The sequence below is a fragment of the Tamandua tetradactyla genome, chromosome 12, assembly GCF_023851605.1.
Source record: "Tamandua tetradactyla isolate mTamTet1 chromosome 12, mTamTet1.pri, whole genome shotgun sequence".
Taxonomy (NCBI): domain Eukaryota; kingdom Metazoa; phylum Chordata; class Mammalia; order Pilosa; family Myrmecophagidae; genus Tamandua; species Tamandua tetradactyla.
The window spans coordinates 37,266,951-37,290,341 of NC_135338.1; the positions used below are offsets into that span (position 1 = coordinate 37,266,951).

Sequence of the window (23,391 nt, forward strand, 5' to 3'; positions counted from 1 at the left end):
AGTCCTCAGCTTTTCTGTCATGTGGTTATGTACATGGTGGGCTTCTCCTGGTTCCTTGGTTTTATTGACTTCTAGCTTCTGGCTTTTCTCTGTGGCTTTCTCTCTCTGTGACTTTCCCTGTAAGGCCTTCAGTAATAAGATTAAGACTCATCCTGATGCAGTTGAGTCATACCATAAGTGAAGTAACTTTATTAAAAGATCGTATTTACAATGGGTTCACACCTACAGGAATGGATTAAGTTTAAGTACATGTTTTTCTGGGGTATGTAGCTCCAAACCATCGTAGTCCACCCTCTAGACCCCAAAAAGCCATGTTCTTTCCACATGAAAAATATATTCATTCCATCACAACAGTCCCAAAGCCTTAAGTTATTTCAGTAACAATGCAAAGTACAAAGTCTCATCAAAATCGGTTATGAGTGTGGTCTGTCCTGGAGCACAATTCCCCCTCTGTGGACCTGTGAAATGTAGAAAACAAGTTCTCTGCTTCCAATATGCAATGGAGGGACATTCCATTCCAGATGGGAGAAATTGAAGAAGGTCATGGGTCCCAAACAATTCCAAAACCCCTAGGTTAAACCCCATTAGATTTCAAAGTTTGAAATCCATATACTGATCTACTATAGATAAATATTTTATCTTCCTGATGGAGTAGCAGCCCCACTCCTTCCAAGACCCTTGTGCAGTGGCCATGCTCTCCTCAAACACTGGGGTGTGGGCCCCACTTTCTTCAAGCCCTGGGTTGGCAGCCAGGTTCTTTGCCAACCCTGGGACATAGGTCCCACCCTTTCTGAGCACTAAGGTGGCAGCCAGACTCTCAGCGAGTGCTGGAGTACAGGCCCCACCATCTCCAAGCATTGGGGTGGCAGCACTTTCCTTGAATGATAAGTTGCAAGGCCTGCCCCTTCAAGTGCCATGCAGATGGCCTGCCCCTCCAAGTACAGGGGCAGACTCACCCTTTCCACATACGTTGCTGGGCACACTTTATTGACCTGAGGAGGTATCTTCTGTCTAGTCCTTGACTTCTATAATTCTTCCCTTGGAGTCAGTGTTCCTTCACTTCATCTCTTCTCTTTCCCTTTCAGCCTGGGCGGGTAGCTGCTCTGCTCATACAGATTTTGCAAGGATTTTGTCAGCTTTGCATGCAATTCACAGGGATCCAAACCATTAGACACTAGAATTTTCCATAGACCCTTTCTGTATAACTACATTTCCAATCCTGACTTCCACTAAAATGGCTGACTTTGGCTCCATGTTCAGTTCAACCTTTAAACGGAACCCTATTATCCAGGGACTTGCTTTTTGAAAGCTCAGGGAGGTCCCTGATAGAACTATTTCTGGTCCTACTCTCAGAGTGTACTATCTGCTCAGCATTTTCCAAACCATCAGTTTCTGACTTCTTTGTACTTGAGAATTCAGTTCTGATCTTATCCCTTTTCTCTCACGTTTTATTAAATGCTGCAAGAAGATACCAGGTTGCGCTTTCCATACTTAGCTTGGAAATCTCCTCAGCTGAATATCCCGTTCATCACTTTCAAATTCTGCCTTCTATCTGACAGCAGAACTCAATTTCATCAAGTTCTCTGCTACTTTAAAATAATGATTGCCTTTTGCTTTTCTTGCGGTTTCCAATAATGTGTTCATCATTTCCTTCTAAGGTCTCATTGAAGATACCTTTAGCATCCATATTTCTTTTTATTTATTTATTTATATTTATTAATTTAAAAAAGTGAACAACAAACAAAAATATTAACAAATCATTCCATTCTACATATACAATCAGCAATTCTCAATATTTCTAACAGCAGTCTCTTCAAAGAAATCCAGGCTTTTTCTGCCAACAAGTACCTCACAGTTCTTCTAGTTACCCAATTTCAAAGCTGTTTCCACATTTTTTGGTATTTGTAATGGCAATACCCCACTCATGGTACCAAAAGCTGTTTGTTTCCTTACTGCTAAAGCAAATACCATTGCAATGGATTGGCTTAAACAATGAAAATTTATTGACTTGCAGTTTTGAGGCTAGGAGAGGTCCAAAATCAAGGTGTCATCAAGGTGTTGCTTTTTCCCAGAAGTCTGTGGCTGCTGGTGATCCGTGGTCCTTCACTTTTCTATCATGTGGTAATGCACATGGTAGCTTCTCCTGGCTCTTCAATTCTGTTGACTTCCAGCTTCTGGCTATTTCCTGTGGCTTTCTCTCTCTGTAACCTTCTCTATAAGGCTTTCAGTAATAGGATTAAGACCCATTCTGAGTCAGCTGGGCCACACCCAACTATAGTAGCCTTATAAAAAGGTCATATTTACAGTGGGTTCATACCCACAAGAATAGATTAAGTTTAAAAGCATGTTTTTCTGGGGTACATAGCTCCAAGCTACCACATTCCTATAAAGCTCAGAACCACTGTCTTCCATTCAAACAGGCACTCATTTAAAAATAACCAAGGACCTGACTCATTGCCTGCAGAATGCTTTAAAAACCAGTTTTATGAGGACTGTAAAGTGTTTTGGGTTATGAATTAGTTTGCTCATTAGTTATTAGCAATCAATATTAACCAATAAATTCTCTGACTACTTTTGTGATTAATGATGTTAGGTATTAATAATAACTAATGGCAATAGTAATAACCAATTATGTAATTGATGAGTAGGAAAAAAATCTTTAAAGTGCCTTTCAGTACTGTTTGGATATTAATGAAGATTGAAAATCCCACAAATAACAATGACCATACCATCAACGAGGGGGATTATTGTTTGGTCAGAAGCTTCATGCTCAGGGTGTAGATCCCGCTAGGCTAAAGTTCTGTGGAGTTCTGGAGTTGACCCACGTCTGCTCCAGGGTGATTACCTAGGAGATAATCAACAAATATTGATTGAACAAATGAGGGAACCTCATTGTTCCATCTCCTGTGGAATTTGGACTGGAAAAAAAATGCTGAAGAGCTTTGCTTGCCTGAACCCAGAGCCCAGAGAGTGGAATTCAGTTGCCTGAGATGACATGCTTGCCCTTTGCCTGAGCCTTGGTGAGTTGCTTTTTTCCCAGTGTACCTGCTCCACCTCCCTTTTGTGGCAGCCAGGGGCCATCTGAGGGTACCGTGGGGGATGTGGCCACCTGGGGGCTGCTGTGGTCAGGTGCTTTGGGTCTGACAGATGCTGTCCAGGCCTCTCTGTTGCCGCCTTTCTTTTCGGTTTTTCGTGACACAAACAGAAACAAAATATAAACTAAATCGATTATCATAAGGTCACAGGTCTAGCCCATGAAAGACTAGACATGATTTAAAGGAAATTAAACTGCAGCCCAATGTAATTAAACAAGGTTTTGATACAAATTGAGAATAATAACCCTGCATGGTGATTCTTTTAGAATGGTTTCTGGTACATCACCTAGGACATAGGATTTAAAAACAAATTCAAAGTACAAGTGCCATGTAGTTGGTGGCCTTGCTTTAGATTGATTTCTTTTGTTTCTTGTAATGTGTAACGAAGTGTTAGGTAAAACATCATAATGCAGAACAAAAAGAAGCATCAGGCCAGACTCATAGCTGGGTCTCAGTAAGTCCTTCTAGATAGATTGAATGAGAAGGTCTTTTGGTACTAGAGAGCCCATGGTTCTTTCATTTTTGTTCATTGCCACCTGCTGTAGCCAGGGGTGGGGAGATTGGGTGTTTTGGGAGAACTTGGACTTTAGTTGCTACAAAGAGTTGCCAGGAGGGTCTGGTCAGTTCCTTCTAGTCCTGACTTTGAACACTGACAGCATACTCAGGGGGGCTTATAGGAGAGCAGGGGAGTTATATTCCTTATTTCCTCCCTGGAATGCTGGCACTCCTCCCATGTCCCTAACATCACCATGTTCACAGTGGTGCCATTGTCCGTGAATTTGTGAAAGTGTTTCAAATTCGTGTGGACTTCTTGCAAAGGCCCATTATTCCAGTGGTGGGATATGCTCAGAACTGATAATGTGCATATGGAGGGGGCTGCAGTATGTTCTGCAGATGTCACTGGACCCTTGTTTTCTGCCATTTGTGTTTAATTTCAGATCATTAAACTGATATCCAAATGCCAGACAGTTCTTCTAAAATCCCTCTTTTCACCATATCATTGCTCAAGAGTCCATAGTGGGGCCAAATTGCCCCAAATCTGAGCTTTTCATCTGAGTTGTCAAATTCCTTATCTCTTGCTCCTCTTGACCTATCCAGCCTTATTTTCCTATTCTAGTTTAATTTTTAAATGAAATATTTCAGACATAAAAAAAAGTTACAGAATAATATGATAAACACTTAGGTACCAACCACTCAGCTTAAGAAATTAAAAAATGGGCCTACTGATGAAGGGCTTGGTGGATTTCAGGTGCTTGTTCTGGCTGTGAAGTGGCTGTTTCCAGAGTTTGAATTTATGTGGCTGGTGGATGAAGCCAAGAAGAACCTGCCTTTGGAGCTGGATTTTCTCAACGAAGGGAGGAATGCTGAAAGAGTGTCACAAATGCTCAAGCACTTTTACTTCCTAAAGGTAGGAGGGGCATGGCAATGGGGAGCTGCACTCCTGGGGGAGGAGTGCTGGGGGAGCGTTGGTCCTTGCCCTGAGCGTCCCCCCTTTCATAACATGAGTGGAGATGTCTCTTTCCTGGGATGAATGATTTGTCACTGGTGATACACGTTAAAGCCCTTAAGAGTTATAAAGAAATACCAAATATGATCGTTGATCTGTCAGCTAATCAGATGTTTACTGAAAAGTCTACAATTGTGTGACAAGGGTCTGTAAGCCATGATCTCTGCCTCAATGAAGCATAGGACAATGCTGCTGCTGGTAGAGATGATGATAATAGCTAACACTTCCTATACCCCACACACTGTCCTAAGAACTTAATGTGTATGATATTAACTCATTTAGTCACAGTCAGTTCTACTCTAATGTGATATATGTGCTCCTATAAATCACCACGTGATGCAAAATTGCACAAGGGGAACCACAGAGCTTATGGCGGAAATGGGGTTCAGGTCCCAACACTCCCAACCACATACCCATACAAAGGATAGGAACCTAATAAAAACAGTAGCCCAGTTGTATACATGTCAAACGGCTAAGACATGTATGTTTTAGTTTCCTGGCTGCTAAAACAAATACAATACAATGGATGGGTTTAAACAATGAAAATTTTATTGGCTCATGGTTCTGAGGTTAGGAAAAGTCTAAAATTGAGGCATCAGAAAGGTTATGCTTTCTCTCCTAAGTCTGTGGCATTTTGGGATTGGCTGCCAGTGATCCTGGGGCTCTTCGCTTTTTTTGTCACTTGACACTGCACATGGTGGTATCTTCTTTCTCTTCTGGGTTCTCTTGATTTATAGCTTTTTTCTCTGTGGTCTTCTCTATAAAGACCTCTACTAATAGGATTAAGACTCATCTTGATTCAGTTGGCCACACCTTAATTAAAAATAACATTTCAAAAGGTCCTATTTACAGTGGGTTCACTGCCACAGGAATGTATTAAGAACATTTTTTTTTTTTCCTGAGATACACAACTCAGTCTACTGCAACATAATTCTACAATACATATGGGACTTTACCTTGAAGTTTGCTTGTGGAATTGGGCATCAGAAGTGTTGCAGCTTGTAAGTTACTGTGAAGTGGTGGAAGGATGATCATCTGAAATTGAATGGAAAGTGACACCAGATGTGGGTGGGTGTGGCTTATAATACATGGTGGCATTTGAGGTTTGTGTTTTGTGTCTTTCTATGTGGCTTGGCTTAGCTGGATGCAGTTCTGTGTTCATTTAGTGTTTCTGATGAAATTGTACATAAGCAAATGCAAGATTTGCATTATGATGCAACTTATCAAACCTATTAGAAAAATTTGTGTTTCCAAAACAAGTATCCTAGCGGAACTGACTGTATAATAGAAAATACTTAAGTAGAAAGTAATATCAAGCAATACAGGGGCATGGCTGTAAGTGCCCTACAAGTGGCATTGCATGTAGATGCTCTTAGGATTCAAAAGAAGGGACTCCTTTGGGGCAGGCAGGTCAGGGGAGGCTTTGCTGAAGAGATGGCTCCAGAGCTGTTCTTTGAGGACTGTCCCTATGTTCCCCATAGAGGGGTTGGAATGAGAGAGATGCATGCCAGTCACTGTTCTCCTAACATATTTAGTTCTTAATGGGATTAGTACCCATTTACGCAGGAGTACCCCTTCATGGGGATGGTACTGGGAGTTGGAGGCCCCTCTGGTATCTACATGAAGAGCTTGGCTTTGAACTGTCAAGAGAGATGAGCCCATCTCTCTACACCCAGGAGATCCAGAGAGGGAGTCCCAAAGTCCCTAGGGAGTTCCATATGCAAGTTCCAGTTCAAACCCTCAAGTAAGAGTCTTCTTGGGGAAGGTGGCTCTAGCATTGAATGGGGAGGTTTCTGTTGCTGTGGACTAAATTTGCATTTGAAGCAAATGCCAAGGCTTTTGAAGACATCATGAGGAATGGAGGTAACATTTTTATTTCTCATGCTGACTGGATTGATTAACAAAGATGGGGTGACTTAGACCTCCTCTAATCTGCCCCAGTTTACTTGGCTGGCTTTTCCTTGGCTGCCATTATAGATGAGGATATACATACTCTCTTGTGCATGTAAATCCAGACATGCAGACTAGATCTGGTAACACCATCCCATCCTTGAAGTGCAAACCATTAGTTTAATGAAAACTTGGCTCCCTCAAATGTAATAAGATTGGCCAATTAGCATAGTGCTATAGAGTCTAAAATTTTCCTCCACTTGCATGTTCCATTTCTTTCATTCATTTATCCGACATCTGTTGAGCATTTCTTATGAGACTGTTGCTGTGCTAGGAGCTTGGGGTACCCAGACAAGTGAGAGATGAGTGGCCCCTGCCCTGGAGAAACTTCCTGCACAAATGTGTTATTATTGTACAGGTCGATCAGTGCTATGACAGAGGCTTATCTATGTTTCTATGGATGCCCAAAAGGAAGTACTTAATTGCACACAGGAGAAAGAGCTCAGAGAGGGCTTCCAGAAACTGTTGTCTCTGTGAAAAGAAATAGGCAATATCTACTGAACATCTCCTTTGCATCAGACACTGCTGCATTGAATGTCATGCAAGTACTCTGACATTGAATCTTTAACCATCATCCCACTTTACAGATGACAGTTATAATCATAAAGTGGAGGAGCTAGGGCTAGAGTCCAGATTTTCTGACTCCAACCTTGGTATTCTTCTCAGGATATTTTGCTGCCTCTTGCCCCTCAGGTGTTCTCCTCAGGGCCAGAACTCTGAGCCAGACAAACAACCATCTCTACCGTAGCCATAGAAACAGCAAAATCATCTCCTGTCTGGGGCCAACTAGCAACTGCCAGACCAAGAATGTAATAATAATAATAATAGTAATAATAATAATAACAATAACAACACAAGTTTTTGAAAAGAGGCTGCCAAATGGGTAAATAATGTACCAATTTGACCTACTGCTTCCCAAATCCACACACCAGTTTTAAGACAATGATGGAATTAGGCTTCTGAGTAATTAAGTTTGCCTAAACACATAAAAGTGGGAAGTGAATTTTGTGCCATGAACCCAGTTCAGCTCTTAAAACTGGAGATAAATTGTCTTTGCTCACTGGCACCCCATCACAACATCTGTGCGTAATTAAGCCTCACCAAAGAGTTTACCTCTCAGTGTGTGAGGCATCTTCCAGTGCTTCTGTGGGATTTAATAATCTCAGCTCTGTGCCATAAATCTCTTGGCCTCAGACAAGCACTGAGGCAGAGGGGGCAGCCAGGATAAATGGTCAAGACCAAGGTATTTGTGGATTTGGCCTCAGAGAGAGAGAGAGAGTGTGTAGGGAGGGAGCAAGACAAGAGATGAAGTTTGTGATTAACCTAGGGGATATCTGAGGTCAAGGTAGGAGGGTAGGAACCTTATAATCACCAAATCAAACCCAGGAGAAGAAGAGATGAGATGTGTCTAAATGTATGGAGGTGGACATGTAGGTGGGTCATCTCATAAATAGGGCTATTCCAGGGTTTCTAAGTCAGAGGTGAAGAGGCTGGGACTCTCCAGAAATTGTGTACAAAATCTGAGGGGGTGTACATGCTTTTGAAGAAATATCATAGCTAAGTCTAAGATCTTAAAGTTTAAGAACCACTGATTTGTAATGATTAATAGTAGCTAATATTATTGCATGTGTTAGACATGTTTTAAGTGCTTTACATTTATTTACTCCTGAATCCTAACAGCCCCATATCACCATTGGGGAATCTGAGGTGCAAGGGGATCAACCATTTTACCCAAGGTTACACAACTGGTAGATAGCAGAGGCTGGCTTTGAATGGAGGCAGCCTGGCTCCAGAGCCTGCATGTTAAACCACTTTGCTATTTTGCCTTTGTAGTAGTTCGTTGGAAAGATGTGAATTACAGTGGACTGTCCATACCAGTGACTCATCTCTGGCTGCGTATTTGACCCACCTCTAAGTGGCTGTCATATGGCAGTTGACATTTGTGAAGAAGTTGCTAAATTTCTGGTACTGTGGTAGGCGCCATTACTCTATGTGTGCTAGTAGGAAGTGGGGACTGTTGTTTCCATTGTACATGTCATCACCATTTTACAGATGAGGAAATTGGTGCTTAGAAATATACACAGCTCACCCACTATCACACAGCTATAGGTGGGAGAGCCAGGGTCCAGCCTGACTCTCTGACTCTAGGGCCCAACCTTTTTCTACTGGGCTTGGGTTTGGGAACACTACAGCCCTGGTGATGGGTGCTGGCCCAGATGAGCCAAAATATAGGCATAAAGCCAGGTGCATGGGGTCAGGGCCAGGCAAACAGCACAGTGAATGGAGGCAAAGGCCCAGAGACCTGGCCTAGAACTTTCTAAAATTTGTGCCTTCCTTCTTGGGGTCAGGATTGGTCTTGGTACAGGAGGGCAGGTGGAGCGCACAGGAATGGGGAGGAGGCAAACCCTAGACACAGGGGGCCTGATGGTCAGAGTATGTCCTTCTCTCTGGGGGCAGAAGGCACCCTAAGCAAGAGCCTCCCAGGGTTTTTCTTCTGTTTGTTTTTTTCTTGGGTTTGGGTTGTGTGTTCTTGTTGCCTCTTAAATTTTTCTCTTTCAGCACCATGTTGAAGCATGGATGTTGGGGTGGAGTGGATTTTGTCCCAAACTCTCCTGCCTTCATGGTGATTTAGGAAAAAGTCACTTGACCTTCTGTCCCTTTGTTAAGCTGCTTTTCTCCTAACTAAGCAGTTTGGCATTTATCAGGCATTTCAATGTTGCAGCCACTGAGGGGCAAGCACCCATGACAAAACCCCTTTATTTCCCAGGTTTGATGTTTCTGTCATTTCAGATCTAGACATCTGAAGTGAGAAATTCTGATTGTTAGGCTGGAATGGTTACATCTGGAGGAGACTTGGGGGTGGGTAGATGGAGATGGATAGGGAGAGAAACACAGCACACCAATTGCTCTAATTAATGAGCCCGAGAATCTCTGGCCATTGGGTTTTCTCTTTCAATCCATGGCTCTTTTGTGACTATATTCCAGGTCTCCCCAGCCAGGCCTGGCCTTGGGTCTGACCTTGTCTCTCCAGAGCCCCAGGTACCCACTGCCAAGCTTAGGTTACCAGCTAAACATGAGGGAAGAACTTAACCCTAAATATGTCCCTTTTATTTGGAAGACAGGAACAACAACAAAACATCAACAACAAAGAAACTCACAATCATAGTCTTAAAAATACTTTTTGAAAAATGCCAAGCAAGCCTGAATTTGAAGTTCAATGTGACAGAGAGTCACAGTTTTCTATTAGCCCAGATTTTGAAAGGGTGAAAAACCATAGGCAAGTGGCAGACCAAAATAGCCTTGATTTTGGTTGGTACCTTTATTCCAAGGAACCCAGAGAGCTTCATTGCTATGTGCAGCCCTGTTAATCCTGAGTCCCTTACTAAGAATGGGGCAAGAGCAATTTTCCTTTCTAAGGAGAGAAACCGAGGCATAGAGGTGTTAAGTGGCTAGTCAAAGATACAGGAATTATTAGCTGAACTAGGAGCATAAGCAGGTCTCTTGACTTGAGGGCCACTGTTTTACTGCCTGGAGAGTTTTTGGGGTTTGGGGTAGAGAAGGCCTTATTTCCTGAAACACTTGAATTCACTGCCCTAGCTTCTTTATTTGTAGGAAGAAATAAAACATCAAATTGTTAGGGGAGCGGGGCATGGTGAAACCAGTAATTCTCTTTCTTGGGTGTTGTTCACTCACATGACAGCCCAACAGCTCTTGGTGCAGTCCAACCTCTTCCCTATTCTTGGGGAAATCCATTTTCTTCTTGCTTGTTGGGTGTTTCTCAGAGTCAGAGGGGCTTGGGCGATTTATCAATTGGAAATGTATTTGTCTGCAGGTAACTGGAAGCCCAATTTAAGGGTGTCCTCAGCAGAAAAAAATTCCTTTCCTCATGTAACAAGAAGGTTTGCAGTACCTGCTTGCATTGTGTTTGTGGTTTGACATTATCAGGGCTGGCTTCTCTGTGATTTTCTTGGACTTTTCCTCAGCTGGCTGCTATAGCTCCAGGTGTCACATTCATTTTCAAGGCAGGAAGAGAAGGAGAAGAGGAGTAGCACCATCTATAAACATCCTTTTTAATTAAGAAAATAAAAGATGTCCCAGAATCCCTTGGCAGACCTCTACCTATTTCAAGTCAGAACTGTGTCATATTGCCTTACTTAGTTGCAAGACAGGCAGGAATGATAGTTTTTCCTGTCGCCACCTAAAGTGGAGGTAGGCAAGGGGGAAGGGGAGGATTGGTAGTAGGTGTTGGGTTAGTATACAGGATTGTCAGCCATAGAGGACTTTTTTTCTCATGAATTTGAGAAAATTCATGACTCCCTGGCTGAAGTCATCATCTGGTAAAAAAAATCATTCATTCAATCATTTAGTACATACGATATGCCCATTGCAGAGGAGTAGAAACTGAGATGGTGGAATAAGATTCCCATGAGCAGCCTGAAGTGAGCCTGGTGGTAGAGTGGGGAGAGGGAACTAGCTTTTAACTCCAATTCCAGCCCAGGTATGAGGTATTTCGTACATTTCCCCCTAACCCAATTTTAGTTATGGCTCTTAACTGTTTCTGGAAGGTGCTGATGAGGGATGGGGATGCTGTTCCTTGTCTGCAAACCAGAGGTTACTCCAAAGGTCTGGACTGGGGACCTCTCTGCTCTTAGCTTGGCCACTCCCTGTCCCCACCCCAGCTGCTGCTGAAGTCCCCCTTGGACCTCTTCTTCCTGTCGTGGGAAGGAACATCTGCTCTTGTCTGGCTTACTATACATAGTGGTGGTCCTGCCTGCAGCTCCCCAGACCATTCTGACCTTGCCCTTTCCTACTCTAGGTCCCTCAGATCTACTGGGAGCTGTCCACCAAGCGAGTTCTTCTGATGGAGTTTGTGGAGGGCGGGCAGGTCAATGACAGACACTACATGGAGAAGAACAAGATCGATGTCAACGAGGTGAGGACGGGAGCTCGGGGGCTGCCTGAGAGGACATGGGCTCTGTCTGCCTTCCCAGAGTTGACAGGCATGTCCAGGACGAGGGCCTCTGAATCTGGCCTCTTGTCCTGAGATGCCGCCGTTGACTGAAGAATTAGAGAAATCTCTTAGTAAGATGGATCTTAACTGTGTCTGGAAGGCACTGAGGAGGGTTGGGGATGTTGTTCTTTGTCCCCAAACCAGAGGATCTTTGGTCATCTTGTCCATTCCTCTGACCCTTTTCCTCAAGCTGGGGTTTATAGCATACAGCAGGGTGTAGGATGAATTTTAGGTATGTTTCTGGAGCCTTTTTTAAACATGAAGATTGGGGGTGATCAACAATTTTTATTTAAAATGAACATGGTTGTGTTTTGGAGCTGAATGAAACAATGAAATGTATTTTAAGATAAATGAGAGTTCAAATAAATTAGGTGTCCTCTTCCTGTCCTTAGGGGTCCTGTTCCCTCTTTCCTGTGTTAGGAAAAGAAGAGGGAAAGGTTGAGCCCATTCACTTTAATTGACATTTCTTGAGCATCTATTAGAGTGTTTTAGGTACTGGGAACAGCGACATGGCCCTGTCCCTAAGGACAATCTAGAGTTGGTGACTATAGAAACATATAAAAAGCAACTTTAATGTAAGCACAGTGATAGAGCTATGTACAAAGTATTCTGGTAACTCAGCCAGGAAAGAATGAATGAGAGAGAGGAAGGGCTTGGTAGGTGGGGGTGGAAGGGTGAGAAGGTGACCTTTGAGTTGGGTCTTGAAAGAGGGGGAAGTCTCCAGGGGACTAGGGGGCAGAAGACACATCAATCTATGGAGAGGACAAAGGCAGGGGTACATAATCCCCCTCTCCAACATTACTAATGACTGATCAGCAACTTCCACTGGTTCTACTGGAATGCCTCCAGTGACAGAGAACTCATTACCTCTCCAAATAGTTTTCCCAGTGTCTAGCACAGTGCAGAGCACATAATATTTTGTAAATACTTACCAAACAATGAGTGAACCAACCAGCCAGCCAAACAGGCAGTTCTTTCTGTTGCTGACATTTCTGTCTGTCGGCCAGAATGGGGTGTGGGTGCAGGGAAGCCTTCCACCCTGGGCTTCAAAGAGCAGAATAGAGCATGTGGGTATACTGCTGTGCACACTGGGTTCTGTCCTAGCTGTTTGGATCTGGGTGACTGATGTTGTCCCAGGAAGCCCAGCATACCTCAGGTGCAGGCTCAGGACTGCCCTGTCATCAGCCCCTCCTCTCCCTGCAGCTCCTGCTTGGAGGATTCTTCCTCATTCTTCTTGTGCAATTGGAGTCCCACAGAGCTGAGCAGCCACAGAGAAGAATGGGGAGGAATCAATGGGACTTCATCCTTCTCACCTTCCCCTTTTCCTGCCTCTTTCCAGATCACAAGGGCCTCTTCCCAGATCACAAAAAAGGAGTCAGAGGCCCTTCTGGGAACAGCAATAGCTACCTGTATCAGCAACATAGAGGTAGAGAAAAAAGACAGGCTCATGTCTCCCATTTTCCACCACTTTGGTCAAAGGGAAACTTGGCCAATGGGGGCTGTAGCCTGTATCCCATTTTCTTCCTCGTGGTCCCCACAGGGCTCTCCGGAGTAAGAGTAATTTTTCAACAGCAGTCATGTTTAAAATACCTACTGTGTGCTAGCAGTGGGGAGTCAGAGGGGAATCAAATCCAGCCCTCCCTTCCCCCCCTTTTAAGGAGTTCACAAATAAATCCTTATGGCCACATCTAGGGCAGCAAATGGGGTTTAAGACTCCAGGGGCCCACGAGGAAGCAGCACTCGCCTCCACCCTGCAGGTCAGCTTCTCCAGAAAGATGAATAGGAATTTGCCAGTAGAGGGAAAGGGAGGAGCATTGCAAGGAAGGGGAAAGGGATGGGTGTGATTTGACGGAGCTGGAGGCAGCGAGTTAAGTTCGCTGGGGAATAGATGCTGAAGGCTTTGGGTCTGAGTTTGGAGGCACCAGGGAGCCACTGAAATTTTAAGGAGTTCAGTGACATGATCTGCCACTATGGGTGGGGAAGAAGGAATGGAAGACAAGAGACAGCAGGAAAGTAAATGTGCTAGGCAACACAAGAAGAAGATGAGCATGTGGTCCCATCCCACTGGTGGGATGGGACCAGAGGAAAAAGCTACACTGAAAAGATGAGGCCCGTGGAATTGCAGAAGGTGGTGGTTGTGAGCACAGGGTTGCTGGGGCCTGGGGACCTCTGTAATCACAGGACTGTCTCTCAGAGGGGTGAGGATAACGTGAGCTAATGCATAGACAGCATTAAGTGGTAGCTAGATGGTTGTTGCTGTTCTCTTTATTATTGTTGGGCCCTGTCCTCTCCTCCTTCCTCCTTTACCTGGACATGGAAGTGAGCACTAACATTATGGAATACTTCAGTCCTTGTTCCAGGGCCCTTTCGCTGTATGCTTATGAGGTAGATTCTATTGTCTCTATTTTACAGAAGAATCAGAGACTCTGAAAGGGACGGCAACTTGCCTGAGGTCATAAATTGTCATTGTACATGTCAAGTACATTTTCATATGGATATACCATATCATCCAACAAAGAATCAAGGTCTCTCCAGCTCCCACCACAGGCTTCCTCTTCCCCTCCCACCCCCCCCACCAGGGCTAACCACTGTTTTGACTCTGTCACCACAGGTCACTTTTGAACTTCATGTAAATGGAATTGTAGCCTTTAGAGCCTCGCTTCTGCATCATAAGTCAGGTGTAGTCTGTGTCTGGCATCTCTTGATCTATTCTGTTCCTTGATCTATTATCATTGTAATCGTACTACACTGTCTTTGGTACTTACCCCCTGCCCCTAACCCGTAGGGGCATGCTGTCTTTGGGAAGCTCTTTAGGTTCTAAGATGATGTCATTAAATGCTTAGTTTCACAGAAACCCCAGGCTGGATGGGGTTGAGCAGGGTGCTTTGTGGTGCTGTTGCTGACCATCCATGATGTTGGCTGTGGGTTAGGGACAGGCCCTGCTCTGCAGATATTAACCTATTATGTGTCTTACCAACCAAGCAAAGCCATAGCCCTCATGGAAGACCAGTTTGTGTGTGTGTGTGTGTGTGTGTGTTTGTGTTATATATGAAAGATTTCACATCCCTGAAAGTTTCAGATAGAATTCTGAGGTTCTAAATGTCTCCCTGGGACTGCGAGACTCACTAAGCCAGTTCCAGGAGTGACCTTCCCTTCTGAGGACAGCTTGGGAATGAGCATTGCTTGGGCGTTAAGTACAAGGACAGATAGGAGTGATAAGAGGCAAAGATCTCACCCCAGATACCGGGGCTAGGATAGTGAGCTGCAACTTGACTGCCACGGGCTGGTAACTCAGCTGGAAGGTACCTCTGGGAGGAATCCCTGTTGAGGCAGGTGGAAACGATTCCAGACCCTTCCACCCACTTGCTGCATCATCCCCACTCCCCTTTGAGGAGGCCATTCACCCACTGTTTCCCAGGCCAACCCAGCCTGGCTTTGGGAACCTGAGCACCAGTCCAAACAGCCAGCTGCTGATAGACCCAGGTAGTGAAATACAGGTTAAGAGGCAAGACTACCTGGGTGTAAGCTCCAGCCCTGCGAGTGGCTTGCTACTGAAAAGCACTACCCATCTCTGGGCCACGATTTTCTTATTGAAGACATTGGACTAGCTGGATTCTAAGGGTCCTTTCTATTTGGACAGTTTATAAATCAGAGATTCTTTGGCTTACTGGGAAGTAAGACTTGTTCATGAACAATCTAGTGCATATTCACCAGGGGAGCTTATTTTAAAATGCAGATTTCTGGACTCCACCCCATACTTGCTGTTCAGAATCTGAGGTGGGGTGAGGTGGGGTGGTGGCAAGAATCTATTAAAAAAAAAAAAGCTCTCCAGGTGGTTCAGACACTCACTGAAGTTTGGGAATCACAGGTCAGGGGGCAAGGGCTGTGTAGGGGAGCCCTCCAGGGCTCATCTCTGCTATGTTGTACCTCCAGGCATGAGGCAGTCCTGCACAGGTATACTCACTTACCAGGAGCACAGGGCCTGAGGAAGCAGGCAGCCTGCAGGGCCCTCGTTGGTTTGCGTCTCTGAGCCCAGAAGCAAATAGCACTGCGGGGCCAGACCCTGTTATCATATTTACCATTCACTTTAAGAGCTGGCAACAGTGACTGTCATTGATCTCATTAAACATAAAGGTCGCGCAGGGGCCTTCTTTCCCGGACTGGATATAGCTTCTTCAAGTCACAGAATGATTATTGATTGCAGAACCTTTATCGAAGGTTAATTGGATTTCAGTGAGTGTGTGTTTAAGACCCTGCCTGGGCTGAGGCCCAATTTAATTTGCGTGAAATTAGCCAGGAGGAAGGTGACAGTGTTGGGAGGCGGAACCGTGACCGGAGGCCTGGTGGGGAGAAGGTCTCTGAAGACATTGGCTGGGCAGTCACAGCTGGGGAAGATGGTCAGGAGCCCCACTGCAGCTGTTATGTCCCCTGTCCTCAGGAGGGCGCTCCTAGGTGGTCTGGCTTCCACAGCTGGCCTGCTACCTCCAGGGAGAATAAACCTTCTTCTGCTAGGGTTTGGGAGGAAGTCTGGGGGTCTCATTGATACTTTGGGGGTCTTTCATCTCATCCTTCTTTTCTCAGGGTCCCCAAATCCCACTTTTAGAGGTGCCAAGGGCCCTCAGTTCCGGAGCCCCTCTGGTGCTCAGAGGGAAAAATGTAAAATTCCTCCACTGCTGGCTTCCATGCTTTCTAGTTTGCTACATCATTTCCCTGCAGCCGTCTGCTCCCTGCAACAAACAGAATTCTCTTTATGTGTGCTGCTTTTGGTCCTTCTACTCTTTTGTTGTGGTGGGGTCCTCGCTGCCTGTGTTCTCTTAGAGGCACTAGTTTTAGTGGGTATCTTAGCTGGTTATGGCTACCTTAACAACATACCACAGACTTGGCGGCTTACAACAACAGAAGTTTATTGTCTCAGTTCTAGAGGCTAGGAGTCCAAAATCAAGTTGTCAGCAGGGCCTGACTTCCTTTTAAACCTGCAGGGGAGAATCTGTCCCATGCGTCTGTTGGTTTCAGGCAGTAGCTTGCCAGCAATCCATGGTGTTTTCTTCCTCACTTGTCCCTTGGTGTTCACACCTCTGTCTCTTTGCCTGTGTCCAATTTCTTCTTCTTCTTAAGGACACCAGTCCATATTGGATTAGGACCCACCTGAATCCAGTTTGGCCTTACCATAACTAATAACATCTTCAAAGATCTTGTTTCCAAATACGATCACATTCACATGACCAGGGTTAAGACTTGGAGATACCATTTTGGTGTACACAATTCAGTTCATAAAAGTGGACTTCCTGTGGGAGTGGAGTTAATGGCACATGTTCACTCTGCCATATTTAGCCAGAGCCCTCGCAGTGTTTCCTCTTTCTAGTAGTTTTTAAATCCATGCCATGTTATTTTAAGAGTAGAGGTTTATTATGCACTACTGTGTGCCGACCCAGCATACAAGTCAGAGGGGGTGCCCTGGTAGGCTTCACAAGGGCTGGGTGGGGTGGTGGCATGAAGAGAAGCCTTCAAAGTCTGGACACATGGGGTTCTGTTCTAGCTCTGCCTTTATTTGCCATGTGACCTTGGATAAGGCCCGTAAGCTCTGAGTCTGAGTTTCGTCATCTATATAGTAAGTAGCAATACTTACCTCACAGGGTCATCATATGGACTTTGCAAGCTGGGAAATTCTCCTAAAATTTTTTATTTATAATTCATGAACTTATTATTGGCAGAGGCATGTCTTTGAGAATCTTCCTTGAGCCCTTTCCTGCCCACCTACCTGTGTTGTCTGTTAGTACCTAGGCTTGGAGGTTGAGTAATGGTCATTGATGCAGCAGATGGTGTCCCCTTCCCCCACATGCTCTATAGTCCGTGCTGTAGTCAGTTTCTTATGGTTTTGTCACCACCACCTCCATATGAAATAGGAGATGTACATTTTTTTTCTGAGCATCATCTCCCACTTGCTGGGGCTCTGTGGCTGTGTAGTAGAAGACACTCAGACGACCAGGGAAGAGTAGCTGAAAAGGCATGAAGATTATTTACTGAACTCACTTGAAACAAGCATCCCTTTGCATTGTCCACCCTGCCATAACTTCTTGGACCAAATCTTTAGAAGCTTGGGGATGTGAGATGGGTTCCAGGGTACCCTGACTATTTATTTCCTCAACAGCAGGCTTGCAGGAATATGTAAGCGTGTGAGATTTCGGGTCAGCCCTCCTGGATTCTAACACTGGTTCTGATTCTTATCAGCTATGATGCCTCAGTGAAAGTGTTCACCCTTTTGAAGCCCCAATTTCCTTCCATAAAGTGGGGCAACAAGAGAGTAACCATAGGATTATTCAAGGATTGAGATGTAAAGGGCCTGATGCAGTGCCAAGGCAACTGTTCACGCTCACCAAATGTTACAATGCTGGAATTCCAACCTCAGCCTAGTCCACGGTGCTAGCAGGAGGATATTTGCCAAAAGAAGGGGAAAATGTACAGGGTATGAAGGTCTTCCCCTTTTTTTATGTTGATCCAGGTAAGGAGGAATGACTTGGTGTGAGTTGTTACCTGAGACAAGGGACATCAGGTGTCCACAGCTTTTCCTCCCCTTCACTCCATCTTCTAATGGCTCTGGAGCCTAGTATGCCCCCCCCCTGACCTCCACCCCCACCCCTTCAGTAGCCATGGCCTTTTTGGGTCCCAGGGGTAAATTTAATGAGTCTGTCTGCCAAGAGGACCTGAGGGACCTCGTGTCCCAGTTCAAGCCTGAAGCTTTCACCAAATGCTTAGAAGCTCCAAAATTAGTTGCTTCGTTAGTCTCCTCATAACTAACCCACTCCTCTTTCTTCCTCTTCCAACAGCGTATAAGGTCACGAGGTTCCCAACACCATCTCATCCAGGGTGAGGACTTCGTCAGCATTGACTAGTCCAAGATTCACCCTGTGAAAAACTTTGGCCTTTGCTGGGCAGGAGCAAGTAGTCGGAGACTTATATATCCCAGGGGTGGTTTCTGGGGTCAGGTGGGGGTAGGCTCATTGACTGATTTGGTCTTTGAAGCTGTTCTGCTCTAAGGAGCCTGGGCAGAAAGTGGGAGAAGGCCACTGAGTTTGGATTATTCACCTCCTTGTACTTCATATTGGGCTACTTCTGTGCTTATTAATAATATCCTGTAACACACAACCTCCTGTTTCTTTCAGAGATCTTGGCCTTGCTTCAAAGACGCCCCCCCAAGAACATAAATAGAATTTCCCTGGGGGGTGAGAATAAATTAATCTGTGCAATTATAAAATAATTAAAGCACTTTCAGCCAATTCAGATTTTGAGAAAAATACAAAAATAACTCCTTGATTTAAGTATTATTTACTAAATTAATTCTTTACTCACTCTTTTTATATTCCTGCTTTTTTTTTCCCTCTCCCTATGTTAGAGAATAAAGGCAATTACTGTATAATTACTGAAATCACTTACATGAGTGGCACATTCTTTTTACATGGAATAATTAAAAGGCTTGTCAGTGATTTTTTTTCCCCTTAAATAGAGTTGTACCATGGCTTCAGTTAGCCAGTCTGGATTTCCCACTGAGATTCATGTGTCTGGTCCTAAAGGGAACGCTTATTCTTTGCATCTGTGGTAGGCTCATGGGACCCGAGGCCCTTAGGAGTCTTTGGTGCAGCCTCTGCCTCTGGGCAGGAGTCTCACGGTGAGTGGAGAGGCAGGTGGCATTGAGATTGAGAACGTGTTTTCTGGAGCCAGGACACCTGGGTTGGGATCCCAGCTTTACCAACTGGGGGCTGATGGTCAAGCTTCTTACTCTCTTTGTGTCTCCTTTGCCTGACCATTGCAGAGGATGCCTACGAGTGTTGTTTGTCACTCTGTGTAGGGAGCCCTGAATGGGGCCTGGCACAGAGTGTGCAAGTACCTTATCTTTATATAGATGCCTGTCTTAACAGGGCCTGGGCAGGGGGCAGCATTGGGGATGCAATTGTCTTTTCTTATTCAGGAAACGTATCTTCAGAATTAGGGAAGGAGAGGGCTGTGTGCCCAGTAATGGCCTTAGGTTTTTCCTGGAACTTTTGGTGCCTCTGTGAGTCTGGGGAGCCTGGCTGCCCATCTCTGGACAACTCTATTTTCAGAGTGAGAATTTTGTACAACTCTGGGGGGTGTTAAGAAATATTAACCAAAACTTAGAAATAAGGCTAAGAGAGTTCAGTGTGTCCTTTCAAAGTCATTCTTGGACATTTTTAACAAGCCCTCTGAAAATTTTGTAATACCTGGGGGATGTAGCTTTGTTTGACTTTGCTATTTATGATTAATTAAGGGATCAGGCCCCGAGGTCACTTGTCAACTTGTAGATCTTACCACGTAGAGATATAAGTAATTTCTGTCCGGTAGAAAAGATAACTCCACAGGTTATGATTGTTTTTAGGGGAGCTACCTATTTTATATCTAATTTAGGAATCTTGGTCTCTTATTCCTGCTTAAATGCCCATAAATACCAGTTCCTCAAAATTCTCTTTGAATGAGCTCTGTGATCTTAGTTGCCTTCTCAGTGGCGAATTAATAAATCTCTGACACATACCCATTCTATGTTTGTAGGAGAGATTGGGATTACACATGACAGTGATAATGGGTATATAGTTTTCTGAGTTTAAAGTAAGCTACAGCATTAAAAACAAAACATAATAGGAGACCACGTCTGTGTGTCTTACAGCTTTCTCTTACATGATGGCATTTTGACCTTGAGACCTTGATTCTTGAGATTGTTCTATGAGGAGGGAATGGGTTAGTCCAATTCCACAGCTAAGGGCACTCAGACCCATACTGAGAAGGGAGGGCACTTGTCCTAAGTTTATATATGTCCTAAGTGGCAGAACCACGATGGCTGCAGAGTCCTTGTGGCATAAGGTTGGACTCCCCTCCTGTCCTTCTCTTCCACACCTATTTACCTGATGAAACCTGCTTAAAAAGAACCTCAAGAGAAGCTCCCAAATGGAAAAGAACCCAAGTGGGAATGGCAGGGGGGAGGGAGGGGGTGTTAAAATGGGGGAGGGCCTCCCTTGTGTCCCTGGCTGCGTGTTGGTGAGCTACAATTGGCAGCATCTTCCCTGCCTCCCCTGGCAGCAGCAGCCCACTCCTCATGGGCTTCAAAGTCTCTAGGCCCCAAGGTTCATCTTTCAGTGCAGCAATGGGGGGCCCAAAGCGATCAGCAATATTTCAGAAAGCTTAAGGGAGATCATACATCTCCCTGTGACAGGCCTGCCCAGACTAAATGAAATGTCATTTCTCTGCTTTTGGCTGCAATTCCATCAGCTCAGTCTGGCTGCGCTGCTTATCTTGGGCTGATCAGGAGCCCTGATTGGACCTTCTATCGTTCTTGACAAATAAAAATGAATTATTACTTAATAACTGCAATTAGTTTGGCAAGTAGAGGCTTTTAGAGCATGGCTTCATGGAGAAAAGAGCCAAACAAAAGAGGTTCTTGGTGGCCCAGATGTGGGGAATTGCTGGCTCACCCAGGACCAGCTCTGGCTGGAGCTCCCTCTCTAAGGAAACAGAAAATGGTGGCCCTGGGGTACCCGACATCTCAGCTGAGTGTGAGGACTTGATGTAGGATAAAGTCCTGCTCCTAATATGAGAAGACCCTAAAGGAATTGACAGGAGCTGGGAGTCTGGCATGGTAGCAGGGCTCAGTGAGGCATAGGAATAGGTGTGAGGACTTTAGACAACTTCTTTAACCTTGGTTTCTTCATCTCTTACAAAGGTACAATGAGACCTAGTCTGCTGACCTCCCAGGAGTGTTATGAGCAGGTAGAACCAAGCACAGGGGACCTGCGAAGAGGTCACTATTTCCAATCACTGTGATAGTCTGTTTACACTGACGGTAACCCTTGAGAGGGGCATGTTACAGAAAAAGAAACTGAAGCTGAGAGTATAAATGACTCACTCAGGGTCACAAAGCTAAACTGGGAAGTACAGAAGTAGATGTGAGCCAGTGTAGAATAGTGAGTGAATACTGGGAGGCTGTGGAGTCAGGGCTAGTTTGAATCCTGACTCTGACTCTTATTGGCCAGGTAGCCCTGGGTGAGTTATACCTCATTGAGTCTCGGTTCCACATCTAAAAATGGGATCATAAGTAGACCTACCTGCAGGACTATTCATGAACATGTCAGCTGTTGTATCTAGGTGGGGGTGGGTCATGGTGATTTTATTTGGGGCCAGTTATACTTGATTGGGATTTAGAGGGGATTAATGAGGTAAAGGTAAGCATCAGGGCAACCCATGACATCTCAGAAAACCATGAAAGGACAAGGGTTTCACTGTGTTGCCTGCAGAGTCCCATATTGCCAGATTTGGTTCTGTGACAGGCAGTGAATTCATGCTTGGACAGATGCTCACATGTCTTCACCTTTTCCTGCCTCTGCTTTCCCCAGAGTGTTTCTGCTGCTTCCCTTTTGTCCTGGAGTCTTGCTAGGAAGGGGTGGTGAGGGGTGGTGGGTCCGTCAGGCCAGCAGGACCAGGGCCACCCTCTCCTTGATGTCCCAGGGAAGTCCTTTTTTGGCTTCAGCAAATATTCGTCACATGAGCATTCGTTGTCCCCCCACCTCCCCTCAGCTCATAAAGACCTGTCTGAGCTGTACTTTGCAAAGGCCTAGCTTGTCTGGCCACTGTGAAGTTGCAAATCTCGGGCTCGGGTGCCCTCTGGAAACATTCAGATTGCAGCCCCTTATCCCCAGAGATCCTTTCCCTTCCTTCCCTCCCAAAGCTCTAAACACCATTGGTCTCATTTTTCGCGGTTTCAGTCAGTCTTTTTTTCCTTTCCATATCTGTATTTACCTTGTACTATTAATTATTTAATGCTTTTCTAATCAACTGTGCCCCCTTTTAAATGACTGAAATGCATTTATTTTTAAAGGAAACTTGACATTTCCACTAGAAAACTAGTCTCATTGGCCACAAAATGGAAGGTGAAGATAAAGTCAGTGAAAACAAAACCAAACCATTAAGTTATAGCTTGACACCCTGGCTTGCCAAAGTCTCTGTACCTGAGGCCCACAACCTCTCTCCAGGTTCCAAAAGGGGTTTGGCAAGCATTAAAGAGGAGCTATTGACATTTTAGTACCAAAACCAGACTCTTGCCTCATAGTCAAAAGGAGGAGGAAGAAATTGCAAATCTCATCATGTAGTTTGGTGTGATGCTGAGACCATCCTGCCTGGGATCCCTGGCAAATGCCACATCAATCCAAATCTCTGCTACTTACTGAGCTCTCATCGTGTGCCCGGCCTGGTGCCCCAGTACATGGGAGAGGAGTGGTCTTTGTTTTCCTAAAGGAGACTTTTCTTATCTCAAAACACACTTAAAAAATAAATGTGACTGTGTAGTAGGCAAGTACTGAATTACCTGGGAGATTGAACAGATGGCACAGCAATTCCAAGATGGGAGAGCCCTGCATGGGCGGGAATGACAGCGAGCGCTTCCTGAAGGCAGTGAGCTGGGAGTTGCACCTTGAAGGATAAGGAAAAACTTGACATGTATGACTGTGACCCGAGTCCCCGCTCCTAAGTATCACTCATCACCAATCCTTTCTCTGGTGGCAGAATCTGTATCTTAGGAAAGAGAATGGTGGGTTAAGGGATAGGCTCTGGAATTGGATAGGTTTAAGGTTGGAACTAGCTTCGCCTCTTGACCTTGGCAAAGTCATTGAAGTTCTCTGAGCATCAGTTTTCCTTTCTGTGAAATGGGGATGGTGATTGCCCTTAACTCATAAGGGCTATTTATTATAAGGATTAAATGAAGCTGTGCTTTTTGTTATGTGGTGGGTAGATAAGGATGATATCCCCACTGGAGTTTGTGTCGTGTGTTAAGA

At 44.9% G+C, this 23,391-nt stretch overlaps 1 protein-coding gene across 8 annotated transcripts in view; it reads left to right on the top strand.

Moving 5' to 3' along the window:
• ADCK1 (aarF domain containing kinase 1) overlaps positions 1–23,391 on the top strand; it is a 179,631-nt gene that overhangs the window by 88,521 nt on the left and 67,719 nt on the right. For all 8 annotated transcript variants that reach the window (XM_077123210.1, XM_077123207.1, XM_077123209.1 and 5 more), the window contains 2 exons: positions 4,345–4,503; positions 11,369–11,485. In XM_077123210.1, coding sequence (XP_076979325.1) covers positions 4,345–4,503; positions 11,369–11,485 — 276 coding nt within the window. The remainder of the gene's footprint in view (positions 1–4,344; positions 4,504–11,368; positions 11,486–23,391) is intronic.